This window comes from Platalea leucorodia (assembly GCF_965183815.1).
Source record: "Platalea leucorodia genome assembly, chromosome: 5".
Classification (NCBI taxonomy): Eukaryota; Metazoa; Chordata; class Aves; order Pelecaniformes; family Threskiornithidae; genus Platalea; species Platalea leucorodia.
The window spans coordinates 16,572,089-16,595,687 of NC_138827.1; the positions used below are offsets into that span (position 1 = coordinate 16,572,089).

The following is a 23,599-nucleotide window of genomic DNA, read 5'->3' on the forward strand; positions in this document are numbered from 1 at the left end:
ATCTTTCAGCATATAAAAGCCCTGCAGGCCTCTCTCGGTATATAAATGGCCTAAAAACATAGGGAAAGCCACGTCCCTCCTGAGCTCTCACATATCTGACTTCATTAATGATCTGTACAGGGAAGATTTTCCAGAACACCAGAACGACGGGAAATAAGTGTGCGGAGATGAGGGAAGACGATTCCTTCTCTATGTGCAAAGACTGCTCCAGGGAAGGACAGTTCACCAAACTGTATTATTACCTTTAAGATTGCTTTAAATGTGAAGAAGTCCAAGTATTCCCATTTCTCTTTAAGTAAAGCCATAAATGTATGCCAACAGCCTCAGCTCAGCATCTGGCTGGCACAGGGAAGCCAACCCAAACCAGAGATCATTCAGAAAAGGGTTATGGATCTCTTGAAACAATCTGTCTACAACAACAGGGATAATGACATTATGAGCCAAAAATTCTCCAGTTGGAGACTCCAAGGTTTTTAGCTCAAGCCTCTCTGTACCCAATTTTCAGCAGCCCTGAGCTTCTGTAAGTCAACAACTTCTGCAGACATCAGGGTGCTCAACGGCCCTCGACTAAACCAGAGGCCAATTAGCCCTGGCTGGCTGAAATAAGCACCTAAAAAACATTCACTTCTATTAAAACTTCTGGCTGTAATGTTTGTCATTCACTTACAGCTTTCAAAAGCCTTAAGTCTGCAAAACTGGCACAAACCCAGCCTCCTGCAAGGTCACCACCACGTCCTCCCTACAGCAGCATGTCATGTCTCATCCTGAGTCAGGCGTAAACCCCACAATAAAACCTGCTTCTTCCTTCCTGAAAAATACTGTTTCTTCCTCAAGCTACTACTTTAATACCGATACTGGAGTTACTGGAGTCACCACAGACTTCAGTGGCTGAGTTTGGCACAGCAAAGGGAACAGCCACGCAGTAGCTTCCTTCTACTGCAACCCCTGCCATAACTCAGGTGCAGAGGCGTTCTTGGGATCTGCCTAGGGAATTTACATGCAGGAGCTAACATCTCCTCCCATGCACTGGGACAAAAATCATCAGCTTTTGTGTCATAAGTTGCACGTTTTGCTCAAGACGTGACTCTGAACCCAAAAGCTGGATATGTGTTTTTCCCCACTGATGTATCACTTGGCCTAAAGAAAGAGAGAGTTTCCCCCAACGTTGCCTTGCTTCTATCCTTGGACCACGACACCTGCATCTGCATTTCCATTCAATAAACCAGCTTGGCTTTCTGAAAGCAAACAATTATTCAGATCAATGTGCTAAAAAAAATACAGACTGAGAAACTGTAGATGCAACAGCAAGTTAAAAAAAAATAAACAGAACTGCACAGGCTTGGAGATTTAGTGAAGGTCCTGTGGGTTGGCCGATGTCCACTTCTGAAACTGCATAACTCCAAGGAAAACCAATGGTGCGTTCTGCTGCTCTTGCGGGGACACCCACCAAAAAGACTCTTGATGGACTCTAGGTGTGCGGGATTTCTCTAAGCTCTGGTGCTCACCCCTGATTTAGAAACTCCTTTTTTCTGGTTTCTGCCAATTTTACCTCTTTCTCCTTGTGATGCTAAGACAGCCTGGCCCAAATCTGAGCTCCGTTCTAATAAGGCAAGGCACAGACAAAACCCCTATAGCTAAAACTGTCATTGATTTCAATGTGTCCAAGATTAGGTCCATTAGACCTGCAGATACTTTGCAAACTTTTTTCACATGCTCTTCAAGTTTCCCCAGAGCGTTAAGTGAAAGCTGGAGGATTTATCAGCAGCCCTATCTCTAAGGATGGAGAATAAGGAGAAAAGGGTCAACAGTCCTTGCCTCTCCTGCCCACGGTGTTGCAGCATGCTGCAGTCCGGCTGTATTTCACACCCTACATCCCCACGGCAGTGCCCAGCATTAAATACAGTGACAAAGTTAGCATTAAAAATAATAGCACGGAGAAGGAGTGCAGGAGTTATAGGGAAGGAGAAAAAGTTATGTTTTCAGCTGAGATTTAAAGCGAGCTGCTGAGTCAATGAGGCAGAGAGGGAGTGGAAGGGAGAGCCACAGTGCAATAGCTACTCTGTCTTCAGCCATGAAAGGGAAAGATGAACAAATTGGCTCAAAATTGCCCTCCTTAATTTTATAGCTGGCTGTACATACCTCATCCATCTCGCAGCTCAGCTTGCTCAGCCCGCACTGCATTCCCGGAGCCCTCTATCCTCCCTGCCCCACGCAGACAGACACATCCCCTCCTGAACACCCCGAGAGACAAACCACAGAGGGGCAAACACTCAAGGAGAGCCGAGGCTTGACCCAAGCTTCACGTGGTACCCACGGAAGTGACTTCAGCTCTTCCCAACCTCGATTTTCCCCACTTTGCAGCAATATACATCCTTTTCTATTAACTTGCTCTCCCAGTGCGCTTATTATTTAAGCTCTGCATTACTTAACTCTCCAACGTGTTTTGAGACACAGTTTGCAGAAAAGGCACTATGCAAAATAAAATTGTATCTTCTGTTCTAATTTGTTTCAGGGGCTAATTACCAGTTTTATTGGGTTTCTGAGCATGAACGTGCACTGCATATTATGTACGGCACAGCTGCATACCAGAAAGTGATCCTTTGAGCGTTAGAAGTTTCATACGTTGTTTTTAAAACAGTATGGGAAAGGGAAATAATAGATGGTCATTAGGCATTGAATAGGTTTCATTTTTCAACCTGCTTCTTTGTTCTTAGTGTCAATATGTGGGTTTTCCCCATAGCCCCTACCAAGCCTGGTATGGTCCTTCAGTACAGTGAAGCTCCACCAGACCCGTATGAGGGGACAACTGCTCCTGAGTGCATCACACAGAAATGTTAATCTTAAGGAGAGATGAGGATAAACAAGTTTCAGCAGCACTTTCTTAAAAAGAGGCCTCAGCCCGTTGCAGCCTCCCGGGAGGTGAATAAACGCCAGCAGAAACGGCTGCTGCGAGGAAACAGCCTTCGGGAAGAGTGAACCTGAGCTCGCCGCAGCGGCTTGCTTGCTTTGCAGCCATGCACGGGCTGCTGCCACAAGCACATCGAAATGAGCTAAGCTTAAAGAGGGCATTATTGGGATTATAATGCTTTTGTTGCTCATCTTAAACCAATATAGAATAATCCCCCTGCGATGAGTTGCTACAGATGAATGTGAAGGGCTCTAAATTCATGGGACAGCCACATCTCACGTCCTGCTGCCCTGATGCCAGCAGGAGCCAAACCCAAACCATGCATGGAAACACACTCCCAAACCTGGAATCGGTTTCAGCACAGCTCTAAAGATCCAAAGTTGTAAAAAGGATAATGGCACAGAGATGTGCCTTTTTCCTTGTCAAAAGTAAGGGGAAGAAAATGTCTCAACTTCTCTTTTGCTGAAAAAAAGACGAGAAATGCACCAAGAGATGTCCATGAAAATACTCATTTGCAGCACAAGGGGAGAAAAAGGCCTTTTCTGCATCCAGAAATAATAATTAAACAGTTCCCCTTGGTGAGAAGAGCAGTGACAGGGTGTGCAAGGAGGGCAGGGTGAGGGCATGCACCCAGGGGTGATCCATGGGAGTGGGCACTGCCAGGACCCCCCTACACCAAGCAAACATCTCCTTTCTCATAAAGCCCCCTGCTCCCGGGTGGCTGCATGTGACTAACTTGCATCAGGCTGGAGACAACGAAATTCTGCCCAGAGAGAGCGCGTGGCTGCAGGAAAGCCTTCCCGGAGCCGGGCTGATGGCATCTTGGCAAGTGCAGCCCCAGGGAAGAAGCACATCCCACTGGCAGCCCGCCACCCCATCCCTCCCTCCTATTAACACGTTGGCCCTTTGCTATTCGGAAAGCAAAAGGCCAGAGATTTGTTTTTACAACACAGTGTTAGCTTTTCACAGAGGAATAAAAAGAAAAAGTATCAGCAAAACAACCTACACATGTAAAATCACAATTTATATCCCCCGGCGCAGAGTGGTGCCAGGGACCAGGTACTCTGCAAGAGACTGAAATGCATGTGGGACCTCGGAGCAGCGAGGATGGCACCATCCCCAGTGACAGACAGTGCCTAAGCTGGGGAACTAGCACTGACAGAAGTGATCAGAAGTGATGAAAGAAGTCCCAGTTGAGGTGCGGTGGTAGCACAAAGCCCCTGCTCCTCCTGCTTTCCATGACCCCTGGCTGCAGGTGCCCCAGCCACGTCCCTTGGGGATGGCCAAAGCACAGCCATAGATGTGGTTTTGGAGGACAGCACCTCCTCCCCATGCAGCTCTCGCTCTGCGGCCAGGCTGTCCTGCATCTCATCATCCCCTCCGAGGGGCCCGTCCCCATGACAGCTCAGCCGGTGAAGCCCAGACAAACACCATATTCCCGAGAGGATTTATTACCGATCCCACAACGCTCGGCTCTGCTGCTAATTCCGGTTTAATTCCCGTGACAGATGAAGCACAAGCTCCTGCCTGCACCCTCCCTGGCTCTTGCCTTTGCCAACCCGAGCACTGCTGAGGAATGGGGACGGAGGATGAGTTTGGGATCTGGGGAATCACAGCCAAACCTGCTGCAGTGGGGAAAGCGACACATGCCTCCAGGCCCCCCCTAATCTCATCCAGTTGTCTGCCACCGTGACTTTTCAGACCATTTACCCTTTTATACATCCCTCACATCTCACCCTGTTCATGTGCCTGGCAGCAACAGCATCAGCACTGTGGATATTCATCTCATCACCATCACAGAGACACCTAGAAACACACCCTGTGAAAATGCCATTACAGCTGTAGTGCCTCAGAAGGGGGAGCATCGAGGCCCATGAGCCATCCCTTGCAATGAAGAAAGGCAGTTTGTCCCACTACAAGAAAAAGTTTTTTTTAATCCGTATTGCTATGCTTTATCTTTGGTTCACACTGTGGAAGACTTTGGGGGAAGAGAGGGGTTGAATGAAAACTTAACTTCTGCAAAACAAGGAGGCTGTGATCATAAAAATCTCATCAGGTCCTTGAATTATCCCAAGCCAGCCCAGGGGAGCACCCAAAATCATCCACCTTAAGCGAGTCCTGCATCGACGGGCAGGAGAGAAGTGGAGGCTCAGTAAGAATTGCTCACCCAGCCATGGTGAACGTGGGCATCGCGCTGCGGGATGAGGGTGCATCTCCTCCTCCTCTGTATAACACACAGCAAGACAACCAGGGGACTTACTGCCTTCGTGAGCATAAGCCCTGCCCACCCTGGGACCCAAACGTGCAGCCTTGGTCCACACCATGGTGACACCTCACTCTTCTCATCAGCTCTGCTCTTCCCAGGTCCTTGCACACTGGAGTCAGAAGGCGTAAGGACCATTCCTCAGCAAATCAACACCGTCTGCCACCTGTAATCCAGGGCACTGCGGTGCAATTACATGGTGTCTAACAACAAGCATTTTCTTCCCTCGTAGAGCTCCTAAAATTACCAATTTCATGGTTGATTTTCCTCTCTGCTCATTTCTGCCTGTAACTCTCATGCCCCCCACGCTTCCCTGCTCCCTGGTGAGAGGGTGCCTTGCAGCAGGGACATTCAGGGGTTCGAAGAGCTGCCTGGAGCCTTGTGATGGGACACATGTCACTGGTTGTATGCATCGCAGTGCAGGAGTAATTTCCTTCCAAGTGTAGCAGAGACATTCCAGTGCCATGTGTGCATGGGGATGGTATCTGCAGAGCCAGTGCAGAATCTCTGTCAGCACATGAGATCAGTAACTGCAGGCACCGGGGTCTGAAGGCACCTGATGCTGCACTTCACAACTTGCCATTCAGTGCACCGTGCCCTGGAACCGCAGCCAGCCCAACACCAAAGTCCAGCCACTTCCAAAATGCTATTCATGGTCCTTACAGACAAGATGTTCCTCCAAATCACTGGTCTATGTAAAACTCCTTTCCACGCAGGATGCATTTCAGTTCAAGGGAAAAGGATGAGTCCTCTAAGAAGCTCCTAAGCTGTCATGCAGTTATTGGGTTAAGGTTTTACTCTCTAGACCTGATCCCCAAGGGCCTGATAGGTATTTTACACCCTTTTAGCAATGGATTGATGAATTTCTATGGCTATACTTCCACTCACGTGACAGTCCTTCCATTCTGGTGCCTGCATATAAAAGGCATTGGTGCACATCAGTGATGCTCTGCCCATCCAGTCCCCTCACCAGAACTGCAAGGTTTCACCGTACCACTGTACATTTACTTTCTCACTCACCACTTTGCATTGACTTCCTCAAATACCAGACAAGGCCAGTAACGAGCACACTGATGGAGCACCACAGCCTTACGGCATAGCCTGGTGCTCCACCAGGACCCCAGGATGCCAAACCCATGTGCTTCACTTTTCATAGCCTGTCTGCTCTTTGAATGAGATCTGAAAAACCAGAGTCACGTTAATCTCAACATCAGATATTTGGTTTTGGCCAAAAAGCATCTATCTGGCCAGCGGGGAACAAGCTTGATCAAGCCCATGCTGATTTCTCACGTCAGGTTAGTTTTTATTTAATGGTATGTCTCTCTGAAGTCATATGTCTCTGGCAGCCTCAGCTGAAGGAAGCATAGCCTGATGTTTATAGTAACAAATCTAATAATCAAATACAGTCTGGTAAATGACAAACTGTTTATTTTCCCTCACATGAGGAATTCTTATAAAACTGCTGAAACATTCCATTTAAAAGTCATTTACATGGCGATGTGCTGGGTAATGTCATAAATCAGGGAAAGCAGCCTCATGAATAATTTCAGAGACTAAAAATAATCCCAAACAGGAATCTTCTCTTCATGCTTGAACTAAGGAAAATACAAGTATATATATATTTTTTCTTAATTAAGACAAAAGGAGACCCCAACTTCATGGGAATTTTGAGATGCAAGTTGACCAGCATGTGCTAAGGACTGGATGGATGCTTTCAGCTCCTGGCCTGGTGGGATCACAGCAGACTTTGGACTACTTAAAATTTTCTTCCTTTGGGGCACCCAAGCGTGGGAGCCCAGCCAAGCTTTTAGGAGACAGACACACGCAGGGGAACAGATTTAACACCCTAAACTATGTCCATATCTTCATGATTGGGTCCACCAAAGGAATGCAACTGGGTCAGCCCAAAGGTTTATCCACCTCCCGTCCTTGGCAGTGCAAATACACAGAGAAAAAGAATATAAAAACAAGGGAAAGTAAAGTGATACCCTTCCCTGTATTCAGCAACCAGTGGCATCTCTTGATCCAAAGGTCGATAAAATAAATAAAACAGAATGAAACTTCCTGACTTTACAAAAGTACCACCAGATTCCTGCTATAAGTTGTTAATATCATTGTACCAAGCAATGGCACCGGAGACATCCAATCTGTACAAGAACAGAGGTCCTGACTGTACTCCAACCCCACCGATGTCCAGCAGTATCTCAAGGGGGAGGTTCTGCTTCAAATTACGCTCATGATGATCAGTAGCTATTCATGTTAAAGCAGGTGCTTCCCATAAAAACTGGTGTAAAAGTAAGATCATGAGATCAGAATCAGGTGCCCATAAGTTTACTTCTAAATCTGGAAATCCCTTTGGCAGCATGTCTGAAGCCTTCAGCTGGAGGACAACTGAACCCTCGAAATATTTCACTTGAAATAATTCATACACTTCCAGGAAAAAAAAAGGAAAAAAAATGCATTCCTTTCCCACCCTGCTTTAATTTGAAATATGTCCACAGGGAAAGCCAGCCGAAATCCCCCACTTTCCCCAGATGGGCAGTGAGGTAATCGGTGGATGTCCGCCCATGTCAGACTTCAAATCCCATTTTGCGCCCTACACGTCATCTGTGGTTGCAACCTTCCCTGTGAGCTGGAGCACCCCTTCTGCAGCAGAGGCTTGACATCTAGTGGACAGATGGGTCCCGAGAAGCTGTCACTGTGCAGCCAAGAGACATCAGTGCAAAGCCATGCTCCCAGCAGGAAAGGACCCAAGAAGCAGGGGTTCACCAGGCACCCATGGAAAAAACACACAACAACCAGGGTGTTTCTCCAGCCAAAAGAGGCCAAGCAGCAGCAGAACTAGAAACATCAGGACAGGCTGGTGGGAGAGGTTATCCAGGCTCAGCACTGGCAGGAGATACAAGATCAAGGTGCGAGATGCTCGGACACCAAGCAAACACATGAGCCCTACATCTCTCTTTTTTAAGTGCTGTGAGCAAGCCACTGTCTCCCTGATGCCCAAGAAGCACTTCTAGGAAACTGGGGCACCCAAGGGGCTGTGTAGTCCCATCAGACCCAAGGGATTTGGGTCCAAAAGTGGCAGCTCAGGAGAGTCACCTGTTATCAGCCCTTCCAAAAGCTGGCAGGAGCTGCTGGGTCTGTCCTGGGAGCTGCAGCGTGACCCGGGCCATCAGCTTGTCACCTTGGATAAGCCAAAGCACTTACACCCACCAGAAAGGCAAACCAGACCCTGCCCACAGCCAGATGACTTTATTAGTTAATTTAGTCAATACTGCTCAGACACAGCATTATCCTCCTGAACTCCCCACAGCCCTCTGCAAACAACATCTTGAAATAGATGGATCAATCGTATTTTTATCACATAGGCACAGGATATAAACCCAAGCATTAAGGGCCATCCCAGATACCCGGATAAATGAGGAGCTTTCTTCAGGCCACAGTAAGTGTGATTCATTTCAGAAGAGGCTGAGAGCTGCACAGCTGCCTAGAGATTCAGTGTGCCCAATTCCCATTAAAATTTATGGGCTGAAGAGGACAAGAACTTCCACGGGAAGGCCAATTTTTGCTCAAACTTTCTTTGCAATTTACAGACTAAAGCAGCTCGGGATGGAAGCTGGGACGGGCTCTGAATGAGAAACTGAAGCTTTTGGAAGGCTCTCAGCTCCCCAGCCCTCCAAAAAGGGCAGCGCATCGCAGCATACCAGAGAAAGCAACACCACGGGGTGCAACAACAGCACAGAGCCATATAGATCTTGTTCTTCTTGGCAGCCCTATTAAACACAACAGTCCTGTGTGCCTTTTTAAGGATGCTGGTCCAGGCGTTGTAAGGCAGAGAGCATCCAGTGGACGTCTGGTTCCCTTGCTATAATGGTTGTTTGGTAATGGATTGCACCAAGAGCCATTTGAAGTTGCAGAAAACCTGGACAGCATCCAACGTGAGATTGGATCAGGACATGCTGCTGGGGCCAAATGCATTCCTTGATGCACTAACATCTTTAGGGGATGACAGGTCTCCCCGTTTCCATGGTTTGACGATGGGGAGCCCAGCATGACCCCAGCCTCTGGCTAGGACGCGTCATGCAAACAGGAGCGATTGCTCTGGAATGAGACCTCCACGAGATCCGCAGCAGGGAAAAATTCAAGCCTCACTTCTCAGGACTTGTTCACCACTGCCTGCTACCAAACATACCACTCTGCCAGCCCGTCGCTCCATTTTGCTGATACCTTATCCTGTTTTGCACGATGTGCTCTTCTGCATCATGACATTGCCTTGCCTGCCAAGGACACACACGGGTGAAGGGAGGACTCGGAGATAAGGGAGTTTCAAAGGGCTCTCAGAAGGAGCTCGGAGGAGGCAAAGTGAGCGCCACAGGCCAGACAAGGAAGACGCGCAACTGTGTGTGTGGAACAACGGACTCGGTTAAGTCTACAGACATCATAAGACAATCTAACGTGGAACTGTATTGTCTAGGGAATGCTTCAGAGGAACCCCAGCATCCAACTGTAGAGTCCCATATGTTTTGATAAGAGACTGTTAAAGGCACACTTCTATAAACACAAGTCACATTTTGTATAGATATGGGCTGTAAATGCTACGTTAAAATACCTCCATTGCCTTGAAGCCGATTCATGCTCTGCAACTGCCAAGGGGAAAAAAAACCGCAAGCCCAGGATATTTCAGCTTGCTATCTGAAGTTATTTATAATAAACTCTGACTGAACTGAACACAATGGGCCAAAAGAGCAGAGGAAGCAGAGATGAAGGGTGGTAAAGCTCACACTGCAATCCATCACCCCTGCCGCAAAGCCAGTGTTCAAACAAGGCAACGGGTCTGGCTTCCATCAGGCAAAGCCAGGAAATGCAGGGTTAAGGCCAGCTTGAACTTGGTCCTTAAATGACCCCCTGACATTACTCACTTGTGACTCCAGCAGCACCACTGCCTCGAGGGGATGACTTGTGCCTTGTTTGCCCTTGGCTCTTCCCTGAGGGGAGGTTGCAGAAGGACTCGGGGATCCCCTTCATGACCCTCCCCCCTTTCCTCGCGCTGCTGGAGCATTGGGACGCACGTCAGACCGCACCTGGCTGGCGAGCAAACAGCTTCATCCCACCCAACTGCATCTCCACCTCCAGCTCCTCACTGCTACAACCCAGTATTAGGACTGACATTAAACTGCAGGGCTGACTCAGAGGTAGCCGTGGATATTTTATCCTACCGAATTTCTCTCCAACCTATGAAAGATCACAGGCTGCCAAGAAATGATGCCTCAGATGTAGCTTCCCTTTCTTGTGATGAGCTGGTGGCTTAAATACATCCTTCAACCAATACTGCTGCTGACATTGACCCATCCTGGAGAGCAGAGATGGGCTTTCAAACACGGCATTTAGAGCTAAACTGACAGCTTATCAGGACAAAGCGATACGGAGCAGGCAGTGGATTGATTTTGCCTAACTGATCCCTCCTGTCTTGCTTAAGGGCAAACTCCACAGCCCTTACCGAAATGAACAGTCCTACTGGGCTGCAATGGGACCATGTGAACGCACAAGCGCAATAGGGAACAGCCACCTTTCCGTGGTGAACACTCTGTGCCCACGGAGCCCACGTGCAAAAACCAGTCTCAGATAAGCAGCAACAGTAAAGTACCAGATAAGCTCACAGCAAGATGGGACTGCTGATGTCCATGTAGCATCCAAAGCTTTACACCATTTATCTGAAGTTATTCCCTTCCCCTCATCCATAAGCTCTGCCTGTCCCGCCTCAAGCCGACAGAGGTTCTTCTGGAGCATCTGGAGAACACCCACCACACACATTGCATGGCTTTATAAATTAGGACTAATCTCCGGTACCCGTTTCTTAGATGACGTTCTGCTCTGCTCATGCAGATAGGAGCTATTTTGAAGATGCTTCACAGGAGGAATTGCAGGTGCCCAAGTCCCCCACCTCCACTGCTCGTTGTCTGCATGACCCCTTGCAAGTCATCTCGTTGCTCCTTGGCATAGTTCCCTTCTCACTTTCTGCAAGAAGCCAGCTCACCCTCTTCAAAGCAATCTCAGCCCCAGATTGCCTCTTACTTTGAGCTCTGCAGCACTTGCAGTGGCTCTGGGCTCAGCCTCAATGCTGCCCTGATGCAAATGCTAATAATGCAAATGGGCTCCATAACTGATTGCCCATACACACGAGAAGCAGCTCTGCAAGCTCCATCCCTTGGTGAACACACATGGGAAAGCCTGGTAGGTACTTGTCAAAAACTCAACAGAGCTACAAAGAAACCAGCCATGACTCAGCAGGGCCTGAGAAATTTCAACAAGACACATGTTTTTAAAAAAAAAAAAAAATAAATGTGAAAATAGCATAGATATGGCCTGAAGAAAACCCTCCATTTTGCTATGGCTGAGTACTGATTTTTTTTCCAGTCATGGCACACCCTGCTCTAGCAATGGGGTAAGATTTCAGTTCATCTTAAGGGGGCATCAAGCTGTAGGTTGGAGATGGAGCCATCGGAGCAGGACACGTACATGTGACAAACACCGAGACAGGGTCAGAAAAATGGGGTTAGCCTATGACATGGGAGAAAAGCACCTGGCCAAGACCCCAACTGTGAAATCCATCTTTATCCCTCACCCTGGCCTCAACAACAGTTACCCCCAACTTCAGCAGGTCCAGAGCTCCCCTTTTAAATACCAAATTATCAGTTCAAGAACAGGTTCCTACTTAATGGTGAAAATGAAAAAATTTCTTCAAAGCCTATATGAAATGTAGCATTTTTTCTGTCCAGAGCAGGTAGGTTCCAGATCACATGGACACTAAAAACAGGCACTCAAAAGTGAACATTTTACTGATCCTCATCAGAAAAGCAAAGGACAACAACACGCAGAAACTAAACCAACTTTTGCCAGCAGAGCCGTGCCCTCAGGAGCCAGCTGCGAAATGACGTGCAAGAACTTACCCTGCACTCGCTTTGTGCCTTGATAAGAGATTTAAGAGACCGTAGTGGTCAATCAAGCCCTTCACGAGCCTCTCCATGTAAAAGACACATGAGTCAGCGTCAAGTGAATTTTTACTGTTGCCTTGTAAACCCCTGCAAGGTTGAGGTTTGTGCTGGAGCAGCTGGGAGCCCCGCGCCAGCGGTTGTGACTGTAATAAAAGTGTTTACAGCACTGGTGTATGTTTGAAATTGCAGAAACAATATTCAGGATCACCAATAAACGGAAAACACCACAACCACATCTGAAGCAGAATGCCCTTCTGACTTCTGCTTTTCCATTACCAGTGTTGATAGAGATGAAATTAAAATCTTTAGCAGGAAGCGAGGTGAAGGAAATCCCAGCATATTTACAGATGGGGCATTTACCAGCGCCCTTGGGAATGGATCCAAATCTCTTTCCTTGGGAACCTATTTAACAGGACAGCAACCTTCCTAGGGTTTGCTTCCCACCACTGGCATCTCTCCGACCCGGCTGCCCATGCCCAGAAGCCCAAGTATGTCAAATTATCGGCCTAGAAAAAGAAGATTCAGAAGAAATAGGTGACATTTTATTTTTTTCACTTCCTGAACAGTTGCGCTGTACAGTTCAATCCTCCAGGCTATGAAATTCAATAAGTCGTAACGTTCCCATTGCTACAAGCCGCCTAGTCCCCACCATGCCAAAGTAGCTCAGATTTAAGAACAAAATTACGGTGTACATTATACCATTACAGGCTCTGCACAAACACACAAGAGGGCCTGGTAATAAAAGTTTGGGGATATACAATGTGTTTAGGGCTAAATACTGCTCCTGGACCCATCAGCTTTGCTGGCATTGAAGTTACCTGACCTGGAACATGTGGCTGAAGAATAGGGTCTCTGTTTCTTTTCCAAACCCAAACTGATGCTTCCCTACACTCCTCCACAGGTGGAAACCCAAAGGCAATGGCAAAGAAAGATCTCATGGATTCATTATTTCACCCCAGGACTTCAATCAGCACCTGCAAGTCCAACAGCATCCTTACAGACAAACCCAACCAAGGAATAAACTTGCTTGCTATCAACCTCCACGAGAAAGGTTTTCATTCCTTTGCAAACAAAGTGAAGTCCATTCTGCTAGAAACAACAGCATGGGCACACACAAATATATATAAAAACATACATGTATTAAGTATGTACACACAACTATTGCATTTCTGCGTTCCTCTGCTTTCCCATCAGCTGTGCCCAAAACCTAAGCCCAAAGAACTTCTATTTGTGGTACCAAAAACTATGGTTTGTTTTGTCTCCCAGTGAGCTCTTCATCCTTTCCTCTCTCTGTCATCCCCAATGAAGGAGGCGTCAGTTCATGTTTTCTCTCCTTAACCACGTCAAGAAGCAGCCTGGACTGCAGCTCCTTCGAGACAGGAACGGATCTCTATGCAAATACCTGCGTACCCATTGCAAATCTCAGAGGGTTTAATCAAACAAAAGGAAAATCAAAACAAATGCATGGGTGGAGAGGAGGGCGATGGGGATCGAAGAGTTTGGGTACGCCAAGCTTTGCAAGGGTCCTGAGGGATGCTACCCCCAAAACATCCCTGTTTGTAACATTCATCCAACACCTCAGCTAATGTGACTCTCCAGCCTTCTGGAACATGACAGATGTCCCAAACACCGGGTACCGTAACTTGTGGTTTACTTTCTGCAGTGAGATCTACCAGAATATTAGATATTCAGGCAAATCCTCTCCTTACTTTGCACCACAAGGATGGAGGAAAGGGGCCAGAAGCAGTCATGCAGCTTGAATTCACCCTCTGAAGGGACCATGATCACAAATAGCTGTACACACATACAAAGTCATCTCATTTCTCCGGATGGCTTTCAGAGGCACCGCTTCTGAGAAAAACTGCAAGATACTAGTAGCATTGTGAAAGTACACAATTTCCATCTGTCAATTGAAACGGGCAAAATTAGATCTCGAAGCTGCGCATTTAATCCATTGCCAAACTAGTCTGCCTGGTACAGTGCTCAGAACAGATTTTTATTAAGGGAAAGAAAGAGGAAAATTGTCTTTTACAGCTGCATCTTGTCAAAGCTCCCCTTCTCCGCCCCCAGCCTGGCTGGCCAGCTCCAGAGTGACCGCTCTGATATTTCCCTGCGGCAGGAGGCTGGGAACAGCCCTGGAAGCCCTGTACAGAGCTCATCAGCCTCTAATTCTGATTAGAGGCCCTAATTCTGATTAGAGGCTGACGACTCCTAATTGCTGGTTCAGAAATACAGTGCATACCCTGATGATTTTAAGTTGGTCCAAGTTATCTTAGAATTAACTATTAGGGGAGATCATGTAATAACTCTCCTCCTATCCCAGGCAGCTAAACATTCAGTTAAAAGTGTATCTTACTTAAAATTACAAGGCTGCTTCGGCGGCTGGATTAACGGATTGGACACAAACGCCAGATGCTATCTTAATTCTTAAGGGCAAAATATGAACTCAAGTTCTCTTAAAACATCTGTGTAAATAGAGGTAACATATTTCTTGCATGAGTTTTAACGCTGGTCGCAAAGGTTGCTGCTGCACAGGTCGGATGCCCAACAAGGTTGAATTCACAGTGTGATGTGTGATAAAAGTAAAACACACCTGTGTGTCTCTGGGTATGCGGTCCACAGAGCCAAGGCTCTACCCCTGGGACTCCTCCTGATTTACATAAGGAATATGTAAGCATAAGGAAATGGCAGACCACAAGCTACGTGCATAATCCAGCGGAAAACTAATCAGAGCTCTGTAAGTAGGCAGCTCAATGCTTCTTGTCCACAGAAGCAATTTAAAAAAATAAAAACAAACAAGAAACAACAACACACAAACATACATAGAAAAAAATAAAGAGTTCATTCACTGTAAACTAATGTGATCCCGGTTGCTCTAATGGAGTTACTCCAAACATGTCATTTAGACAGAGCATGGCAGATAAAGCTGAGGTTTTGCTTCCAAGTTAAGCCTGGGTGGATGCTGCCGACCAGCCCCATGGGAGCCAGCCTAAGCCCCAAAATGCCGAGTAACAAAAGCCAAGGAAAAGGTAAACAAGGGTACACTTAAACTCAATTAGAATCAATCTAAAACTACTTTTCTGTTTTAAAAACCTCACTAAAATACAGTAAAGCATCTTAGAGACAGCTGTAAGCTATTCAGATATTCAGAAAATATCTATCTCCAGCTTGGGGCTACACTGCATAAAATCCAACTGTAACATAAAGAAGAGATTAGCTATAGGCTCTGATCTGCTCCCATTAGTCAGCACAGTTCAACTCGTGTGATACGTTGTTTTCCGTTTCTAAGGGATTCGCCATCTAGACGCGCTGGAAAAAAATACATATGGACTCAATACATAAACCAAACTTGCAACCAAACTCCAAATTGAAACTGCATTTATTGGTTCCCACCAGATTTGAGAGATGAGAAAACTGAAGGCAACTGGAAAAACTTTACAAAGTGGAGTCTGGGATGCATCTTGTAAATGGCTTGAAAAGTAGCAAATTAATTGGTCTGAAGGGTTATAAATTACAGACTGAAAATAACAAGTAAATTGTAGATATTTCACAGAGATTACAAGTAATCTTTAGCAAAATCTGATGCAACAAGTTAGCATCTTTCAGTTTCTCACTGGAGCAGAATATCCAGTACAGAACAACTTAAAAAAAAATTAGTAGAAAAGGAAAAGCACACACAAAGACATCCTAAAATAATTTAATTACTATCTTCAGTGAAACTATACGTATAGTAAATTTGGATATGTGGAAGCAGAGAGTTAACTTTTGAATCCATTGGCTTTTGTAGCAATGAAAGCACTAACTAGGTTAAAGGGTGAGGAAGAACCAGGTGGGCAAAATTTTTCTAAGTGCATTTGCTAATTAAACCTGTTCAGAGATACCCACTGCAATCCTGACTTAGGACAATACTGAGATAAATCCCTAAAACTCTGACGAGCTGCACACTCAGCTTGGAATTCAAACACAAATGCAACAGGGACAGCGATGAACGGGGTGTCAGGGGCTCCAACCATGGCCAGCCTACACAGTCGGTCTCACCGGCGTAAGGGAAAGATCAGACCTGGGGGCGAGGAGGGGCTAAATATGATTCTATTTACTGAGTATTATATTTCATTAAAGTCAAAGATCTAATTTTATTTTCATTACTTATACTTCTGATTTACTTTGTACACTTTGCTCAGATGGACTTTTTTTTTTGTTATGAGTCAACTTCTTTTCATCAGACAATTTCACATTTCCATTCTTGGGCACCAGCATTGTATCTTTTTTTTTTTTTGTTTGTTTCCCTTCACTCACACTTCTGAACACATACAGGTATTACCATACACTATCAGTCCTTGCTGCAAAGAGCTACGGCAAAACCTCATCTGCTTTGAAGTATTTTTGTAATTAGCTTTCTAACCTTTTTTTTGTTGCAAAAGTCATTTTGAAAACAGGAGCCAAGCACCAACTAATGCCTGCTTGAGTTTGCAGAGAGCTTAACACCTTGCTCTGAGCAACCAGCCCCCCCCGCCCACGCTGCCGCTTACACTGACATTTTTCCTAAATATCAGAGACTCCAGCAGCTTTGCCATAGGACAGGGATTTCCAACACTGATCCATACTCCCGAGTTTGGCTAGAAGACAGGAATAAAAGGCATTTCACAGGGGTACAAGCTATGAGCAGCACTTAAGGGATTCAGGGTGCAATACAGGGGTCAGAGATGATGGTTTTTGGCAGTGCCAGGGATGCAGGGACCGCGACAAGCCAACTAAGGTAGTTTCTGTTGGCATTAAAGAAGAAACTCAGGGCTAAACTGTTGATTAGATATATTGAGCCAACACAGAACGCTGAAACGAAAGGAGCTAAAACACATGTGGACAACATATTTTTAGACAAGTTACAATTTGCAAGACTTTTCTTCCTTATGTTTCCTAATTGCTTGTCATTCAGCGAGAGATGCTGCTGGGTGCGCAGCACCTGCGCCTCTCACCAGATTCAGTGGGCGTCCTGGATGCTCAGCAGCTCCCAGGATGAGGCCAGAAATACATTTATTCGCTAACGGGTTTTTCCACAGTACGCTAAATATTTTAACTGCAATATTTATATTCAGAGATGACAAATTATGATTCGGTCAAACCCTCCCATTGCACTTGTCAGGATACAGCCTGAATAAGAACAGATTAAAAGCAAAGGCTTTCTGATAAAGCTCCTCAAATCTGATACATGCTTATTATAGAGCAATCAAATGAAGTTTGTCAAACTCATGGGAGCCCAGACCCAGTCACTTATACCCACACCTCTGTCTGCTTCAGTATAACCCCCCAAATCAGATTGCAATGCTCACACAGACGCGGGAGACAAAACACATCAATTGTGCAATAAGGAATGAAGAGAACTGCAAGCCTCGTGTCAGAGAACAATTTATAACGCTGCTGAGCAAACAGCTTAGCCCAGTATGAAGAATGGGAAGACTGAGTGAAGACCAAAGCGTTACAAACAGAACAGATACACCATTTTGCATGAAATATACATTTTTTTTTTCACCATCCAAGCATATAGACACCTATACTGAGGAATGCTTGGAAATAACATGCAGGATGTTATTGTGGACATTAGGTCTGCCCCAAAGTGTTTGTAAGTGCAACTAGCAAGTGCTGCAAGAAAAGGCACTTCAGAAAAAAAAAATAAAAAATAAAACCCAGATTTGATGCAAGCAGAAACTCTACCCAAACAGGAGAACAGAGCCAAGTCCCACAGAAATCAGCTGGCACTGACAAGCTCTGTAGCCACTTGAGAAAATAAATCAGGAGAGGGTTTTTTCTGACTAAGGCACACAGAATTCAACCTATAATGAATCACTGCATGTTTTTATGAATCACTAAATAACCAGCAAAGTTGCTTGAGCCATCAAAGCCATGCTGCAAAGCCGACACTCAGCACCGTGATGGAAAGCAGGTTTAATCGCTGCTGCGCGTTACATCGCGGGTTACAGCCCGTTTCTCCAGCCAGTCGTACAGTAAAACCCCTTGCAGCAATGCAACGTACTGGCAACGGACAGAAAGTCAGCATTCCTCCCAACTGCTCCACCTCAGGCACGTGGACGGCGCCGGCTGCCAACTGCCATCGCCAGCCCATCGCTGTGTTACACGTGCATTAACCAACAAGGGCCAGGAGCTGCATCCAAATTCCCCCCCAGGGGTGCAAGGACATCTAGGGATTAACAAAAAGTGACTCAACACTTCGTTGATCAAAATGTTAGCAACAGCAAAATAATATAATTAAAGAAAACACCCGTCTGGATACAGGCATAGCTCTGTGTTTCTATAGAGCCGTCAGTTAACAGCGGCGCTTGGGAAGAGCCAGGAAAGGACCCTGTAGGATCGCAAAAGCCAAAATCCTGCTCTATACCACCCAACGTGCACACTGAGTACACAAAGTCCCACCCACAGACCTCTATAAATAAACCCATGTAGGAGATCCAGGACTGAAGAAATAAGTAAGTTTGCTTCCAATTATATATCTTTTTAAAAAAAGGCAAATTAAAAGTAAATCAGTAATATCAGAGGGAAAACACAATACAACCTGACAGCAAAAATTCAACTTCAACCATTGCCTGTATCACAAGAACTATATTCAGGCTGTTTATATGCTCTAAACTGTCACATACAAGTGGCTTTCTGGTTGAATTTGGGTTTGGAGATAACCCTGAAGCTCGGAAGGAGACTTCTGTGCTGGAGCCATCACTTAGGAAAGCTGAAGAATGACACTACACAGCAAACAGCTGGACAAAAGTCAACCATGAAAATCAGACCCACAGCCAGTCCGAACGCTTTCTGCTCCTTTGATTAAAGTTCAATGGACACAACTCTGATTATTGCTTCCACACCTGAAAATCAGCTCTTTGTAGATCTTTTGCTTTCTGTTGTTTGAGGATTCAGAAGTTTGTTGGTTTTATTAATACAAAACCATGCCAATGGGGGGGGTGGGGCAGGATTTTTTCCAGGTTGTTCTTAACATTCCCAAATGCAGCACAGCTATTAAAAACACAAACGTGCATCTCCTACATCTACCCACTCCCCTGTTTTCCCTCCGATGCGCAGCCCTTCGGGCGGACGCGTGCCTCCAGCTAGGCAGGCTCCCGGCCCCGTAAGCTGATCCCCGCCCCACCTGTCCCCCCGAGAACCAGGCAACAGCTTTTTTTAGCTATTTCTAAGCCTGGCAGTAACCCCTTCTGCTTAAGCCACAGAGGCAAACCATGCTTTTGGCCCAGCCGCAGAGGATTTCCACCTGCTCCAGGCCACAGGTCTGGGCTATCTCTGCTACCGACAAATATTTGGAGTGGCTGGGCGGCTTTCACAGTTCAAGCGATCTGGGTTGACAGGGGTTTGCTGGGAGCCCGACGCAAGATGCACTCGACGGCACTCCCTGAACGGCACTGGCATTTGGGTTTTTGGATGCTGATGCACCCAGGTCTGCGGTGCAAACCCTGTGGTTCAGCGGGATGCAGCTCCCCACCTCTGCCAGGAGCATCCCATGGGACCACCCCCAAGAGCCAACAGGGACCTGCCGGGAACCGGACCCCATATGTGCAGGATGGGACACCTTTGCTTTTCAAGGCATGTTGGACAGACAGACAACTCTGTTCGCAGCCAGAGGACACAGGGGTAAAGTCTTTCTGCTTGGCCTCAGGGGGAAGCGTGCACAAGTTCTGGAGCTGAAACACCACAGGGGAGAGACAGGGAGATGCACTCCCGCACTGGGAAACACTTGGTGAGCATGGGGAGAGGAGGTACACGGGCACCAGGGAGCACGGAGCAAGACTTTCTCCTCCTCCTCCCCCCCAAATAAACCCCAAAGAGAGCAAAGGACAACTCCCCCAGCAAAGCACCATTGAGGGCGAGAAGCTGCTTTTCAGAAGGGGTTAGTGCTTCACAGGTGAGCAAGCACCTCAGTGAAGCTCTATAGACTCAGATTTTAGGAGATTTCACAGTCACGTCCCTTCCTTCTGTAACAGAGGGAGATTTTAACGCAAACGTAAAACTTACTATCATGGTTTAAGGATCTATGCTTCTGGGTGGGCAGGAAGAGTCACCACAACTACAAAACCAGCCAGAAAATGCCTTTTTATTACCATCTTCTCTTTCAAGTTACTCTTCTCCTGGGACAGGCACTCAGGGAATCTCAGCCCTTATCACACTGATCCACCCGCGCTCCTCCTCAAGCAGTCTCCCCATCTTGCTGCTTTCCAAGTGTCCCAGCCGCGCAGCAGTGGCACTCATCCCCAAGCTGCCTGACCTCCGGCTGCCCGCGGTCCAACACACCCCCAGCACCGCCCGGGCACAGCACCAGCTCCTGAGAAAGACGCACATCTCCTCGCTTTGAGGTTGCTCAACACAGCTTCGTTAAGCAGCTTCAGAAATCACAACGACCAGCAACGTGAGCGCTCTCGCCAAGAAACTTAAGAGTCGACACCGAAGGATTATTCTCACTGCGATGTGTGGGACTGCTGGCGACTGGGAGAAGGGGAAAAAATCCCAGCAAGGAGCTCATCCCTCTTGCTGCGCTACGTCGTGAGCTTTGTTCTGCTACAACCAAAACATACTGGCTCTGACAGCAATAATGCTACAACACAAGGGTTATGTAGTCTTATTAAATTTCTGCTTCACTATTAACCAACCATCACAATTTCCATCTAGTATTATGTCAGACAGATAAGTTTTATAAAAGAACTTGCTCTTCTGTGAATTCTTAGGAGAGATGCCGAAAGGCAAAATAAAAGCACAGCGGCACCAGCACACCTGAACCCTCTTCTACACAAACCTCCCTTGCTCGGTGCCAACGCTGCTTTGTTTTCCTCCAGCTGCGGGTTAATTTGACAGCAGTACTGGCTTCAGGGATGCCAACCCCCGAGTGCCGCGTGGGAGAGTGAGACCCCACCAAAGCCGAAGGAGAAGGCTTCTCCCTCCCGCCTGCCCCCAAAGTTTTGAAACGCGATAACCTGCTTGAAGGGAAGAGATCGTCTTGAGTCACTCTCAGCTGTAACAGGAACGCAGTGCCCTCCCCAAGCTCCTCCAGGACCAGGTGTATCACTTTTTTGTGATTGAACCATCACCTACATTTAATATTTACACAGCTAAAGCATCGCTGTGAAGATCAACTACTTGTTTACTTCTCCCTTCCATCCACACGCGTATAGGAGCTCGGTTTCCCCCTCGCAACGGTGTGAGGCAGAAATACCTCTGCAAAAGTCGATAGTTCACGTAAACCTAGTTCAAACAAGAGGAGACCCAAGGCCATAAAAACTGTGGGTTTTCCCTCCAAGTATTTATCCTAATAACAGACCAAGGCAGCATTCTGGGGAGGATTGTGAAATTCCTCCTAACGACAACACTCAACTTGGTGGTGTTGCTGAGGAAAACAGTGATCTCAGATGCACACCGGTTTCTTTGGTTAACTGAAGCAAGATCAATAATAACCATATTAATAAGTAATGCTTTTAATAGCAGCAGCAGGATATAAGCAGCAAACTGCAGGCAGGTATCAGGGATAAGGTAAAAGCATTAATTACCTGCACAACGTCAATGCTTTTGAGCTGACGTGCAGAGCAAAGCTAAAAGCTCACTTTCTGAATATTATCAAGAAAGACTGACAACTCTCTGCTTGCACACAAGCATTTTGGGTAAAATTCAATTTTCTGGATGTCAGAACTGAGAGGAACACAGTGCTCTTTTTCATTTAACATTAATAAATGGGGTAAAGGACATAGGGGAGGGGGGCAGATTTAGAGGCTTGACTGTCCTCTTCCTTCCCTGCCTGCAAGTTGCAAAAGAACAAAAGCAAAGGAGAGTTTTCAGGACCAGAGGCAAGCGAGGCATGTGCCTTCCCCGAACCAACTCCAACCCGCTCCATTTTTCTGCGACAAGAAACGCACATGCACTCCAAGCTCTCTTATATAAACAGCAGGAGGGTCAGCACCTATCTGAAATTCCCCACCGTGTCTAAAATGAATACGAGGTTGTCTTGAAACTTCGCTTATCCCTCGGTGGGGCAGGAAGGAGTGAAGTTGAGGGGTTTCTCCCCTCTGTGGGTCCGGGGGGGGCTGCGGCTCAGCATCCTCCACCGCCCCATGATGCCAAGGCCGGGCACCTTGTCCTGTCACCCCGTCCCTCTCACTCCCGCACCGGACCGTCAGATGATGCTGGTGGAGCCGAGGGGACCTCGGTGTGTGTGTCCCCGCGACTGAGGCCAGCGGGATGAGCACGGGGAGGACGCGCTCCCCGCCTGTCCCTCTCCTGCAAAGCCCCACATCCCCCTCCCCGAGGTGGGGATCGGGGCAGCACACAGGGAGGAGGGACTCTGGGGACCCCGGGGGCTTCGTGGCATTCCCGTGCGCCGGAGGGAGCCGTGAGCCCCCGGGACGCAGAGCCCCGACGGGGTGCTCCGGGCACGGGGAGGGGTCCCGGGGAGGGGTGTCCCAGTTGGCCGGGGGGTGCGGTGTCCCTCGGGGAAAGGATATGGGTTACAGACCAGCCTGAGGCACCAGCTGCGCGGGCGGGTGGTTTGCTTGAGGCAGAAGAAGGCGGTGGGTGCCAGCGCCGGGTAAGGCACCTGCTCCTCCTCCTCGGAGGCCAGGTCGGGCGGCGGGTCGCGGCCCGGGGAGCTGCCGGGGCCGGAGCCGGCATCCTCCGGCGGCTGCTCGGCGGGGCGGCGGGGCGGCGCGGCGATGGGCACCCGCACCTCGCCGCCGGCCGGGCGCGGCAGCGGCTCTCGGCTCTCGCCATCAGTCATGGTAGCGGCCAGGACCTGCGGGGCAAGGGCAGGGGGTCAGGGGCGGCGGACCCCCGGCGGCGGGCGCACCCCGGCGCGGCTCCCACCTGGCCCCGGCGCTCCAGCCACAACAAAGACGGGCGACGGGGGTCGAGCCGCCTCCCGGGCGCAGCCGCTCCCGCCCCCGGGGAAGCTGGGTCTCCCCCTCTTCCCCCTCCCCGGGACGCCCCCACCCACCGGCTTTTTCGTTTATTTATTTTCGGGGATGGAAAATTGATGGGGGGCGGGGGGGGGTGGGTGGGGGCTGTCCTACCTTAGTTTGGCGGAGCGCGGTGTCCCCAGGAGCATAGCCGTGCCTTCCAGTTCACATGGGACCAGGCAGCAATCGGGGCGCCGGGAGGCGGCGGGTCTCTCCCCCACACACACACACACCGCCGCCACCGCCGCCACCCCGTAAATCCAGCCGGGTGGGGGGGCTGGGGCTCGGCGTGCGGCGTCCGCCCGCCCGCCCGCGGGGATGGAGGATGGAGGAGGGCTGGGGAGGAGTAGGAGGAGGAGGAGGAGGAGGAGGAGAGGTGGCGGCGGGGGCGGGGGCCCTTCCCGAGCCGTGCCGAGCCGAGCGGAGCCTCTCCCGACGGTAATCCCAAGGAGCAAGCAGGCAGCTCCGCAACCGCTTTGTAACGCTT

At 48.1% G+C, this 23,599-nt stretch overlaps 1 protein-coding gene across 1 annotated transcript in view; it reads right to left on the minus strand.

The window, feature by feature from the left end:
* CACNA1H (calcium voltage-gated channel subunit alpha1 H) overlaps positions 1 to 23,350 on the minus strand; it is a 256,762-nt gene extending 233,412 nt beyond the window's left edge. The window contains exons 1-2 of the mRNA XM_082314504.1: positions 23,227 to 23,350; positions 22,663 to 22,949 (exon numbers count right to left, since the gene is read on the minus strand). Coding sequence (XP_082170630.1) covers positions 22,663 to 22,934 — 272 coding nt within the window. The 5' untranslated portion in view covers positions 22,935 to 22,949; positions 23,227 to 23,350. The remainder of the gene's footprint in view (positions 1 to 22,662; positions 22,950 to 23,226) is intronic.
* Between the last annotated feature and the right edge of the window lie 249 nt (positions 23,351 to 23,599).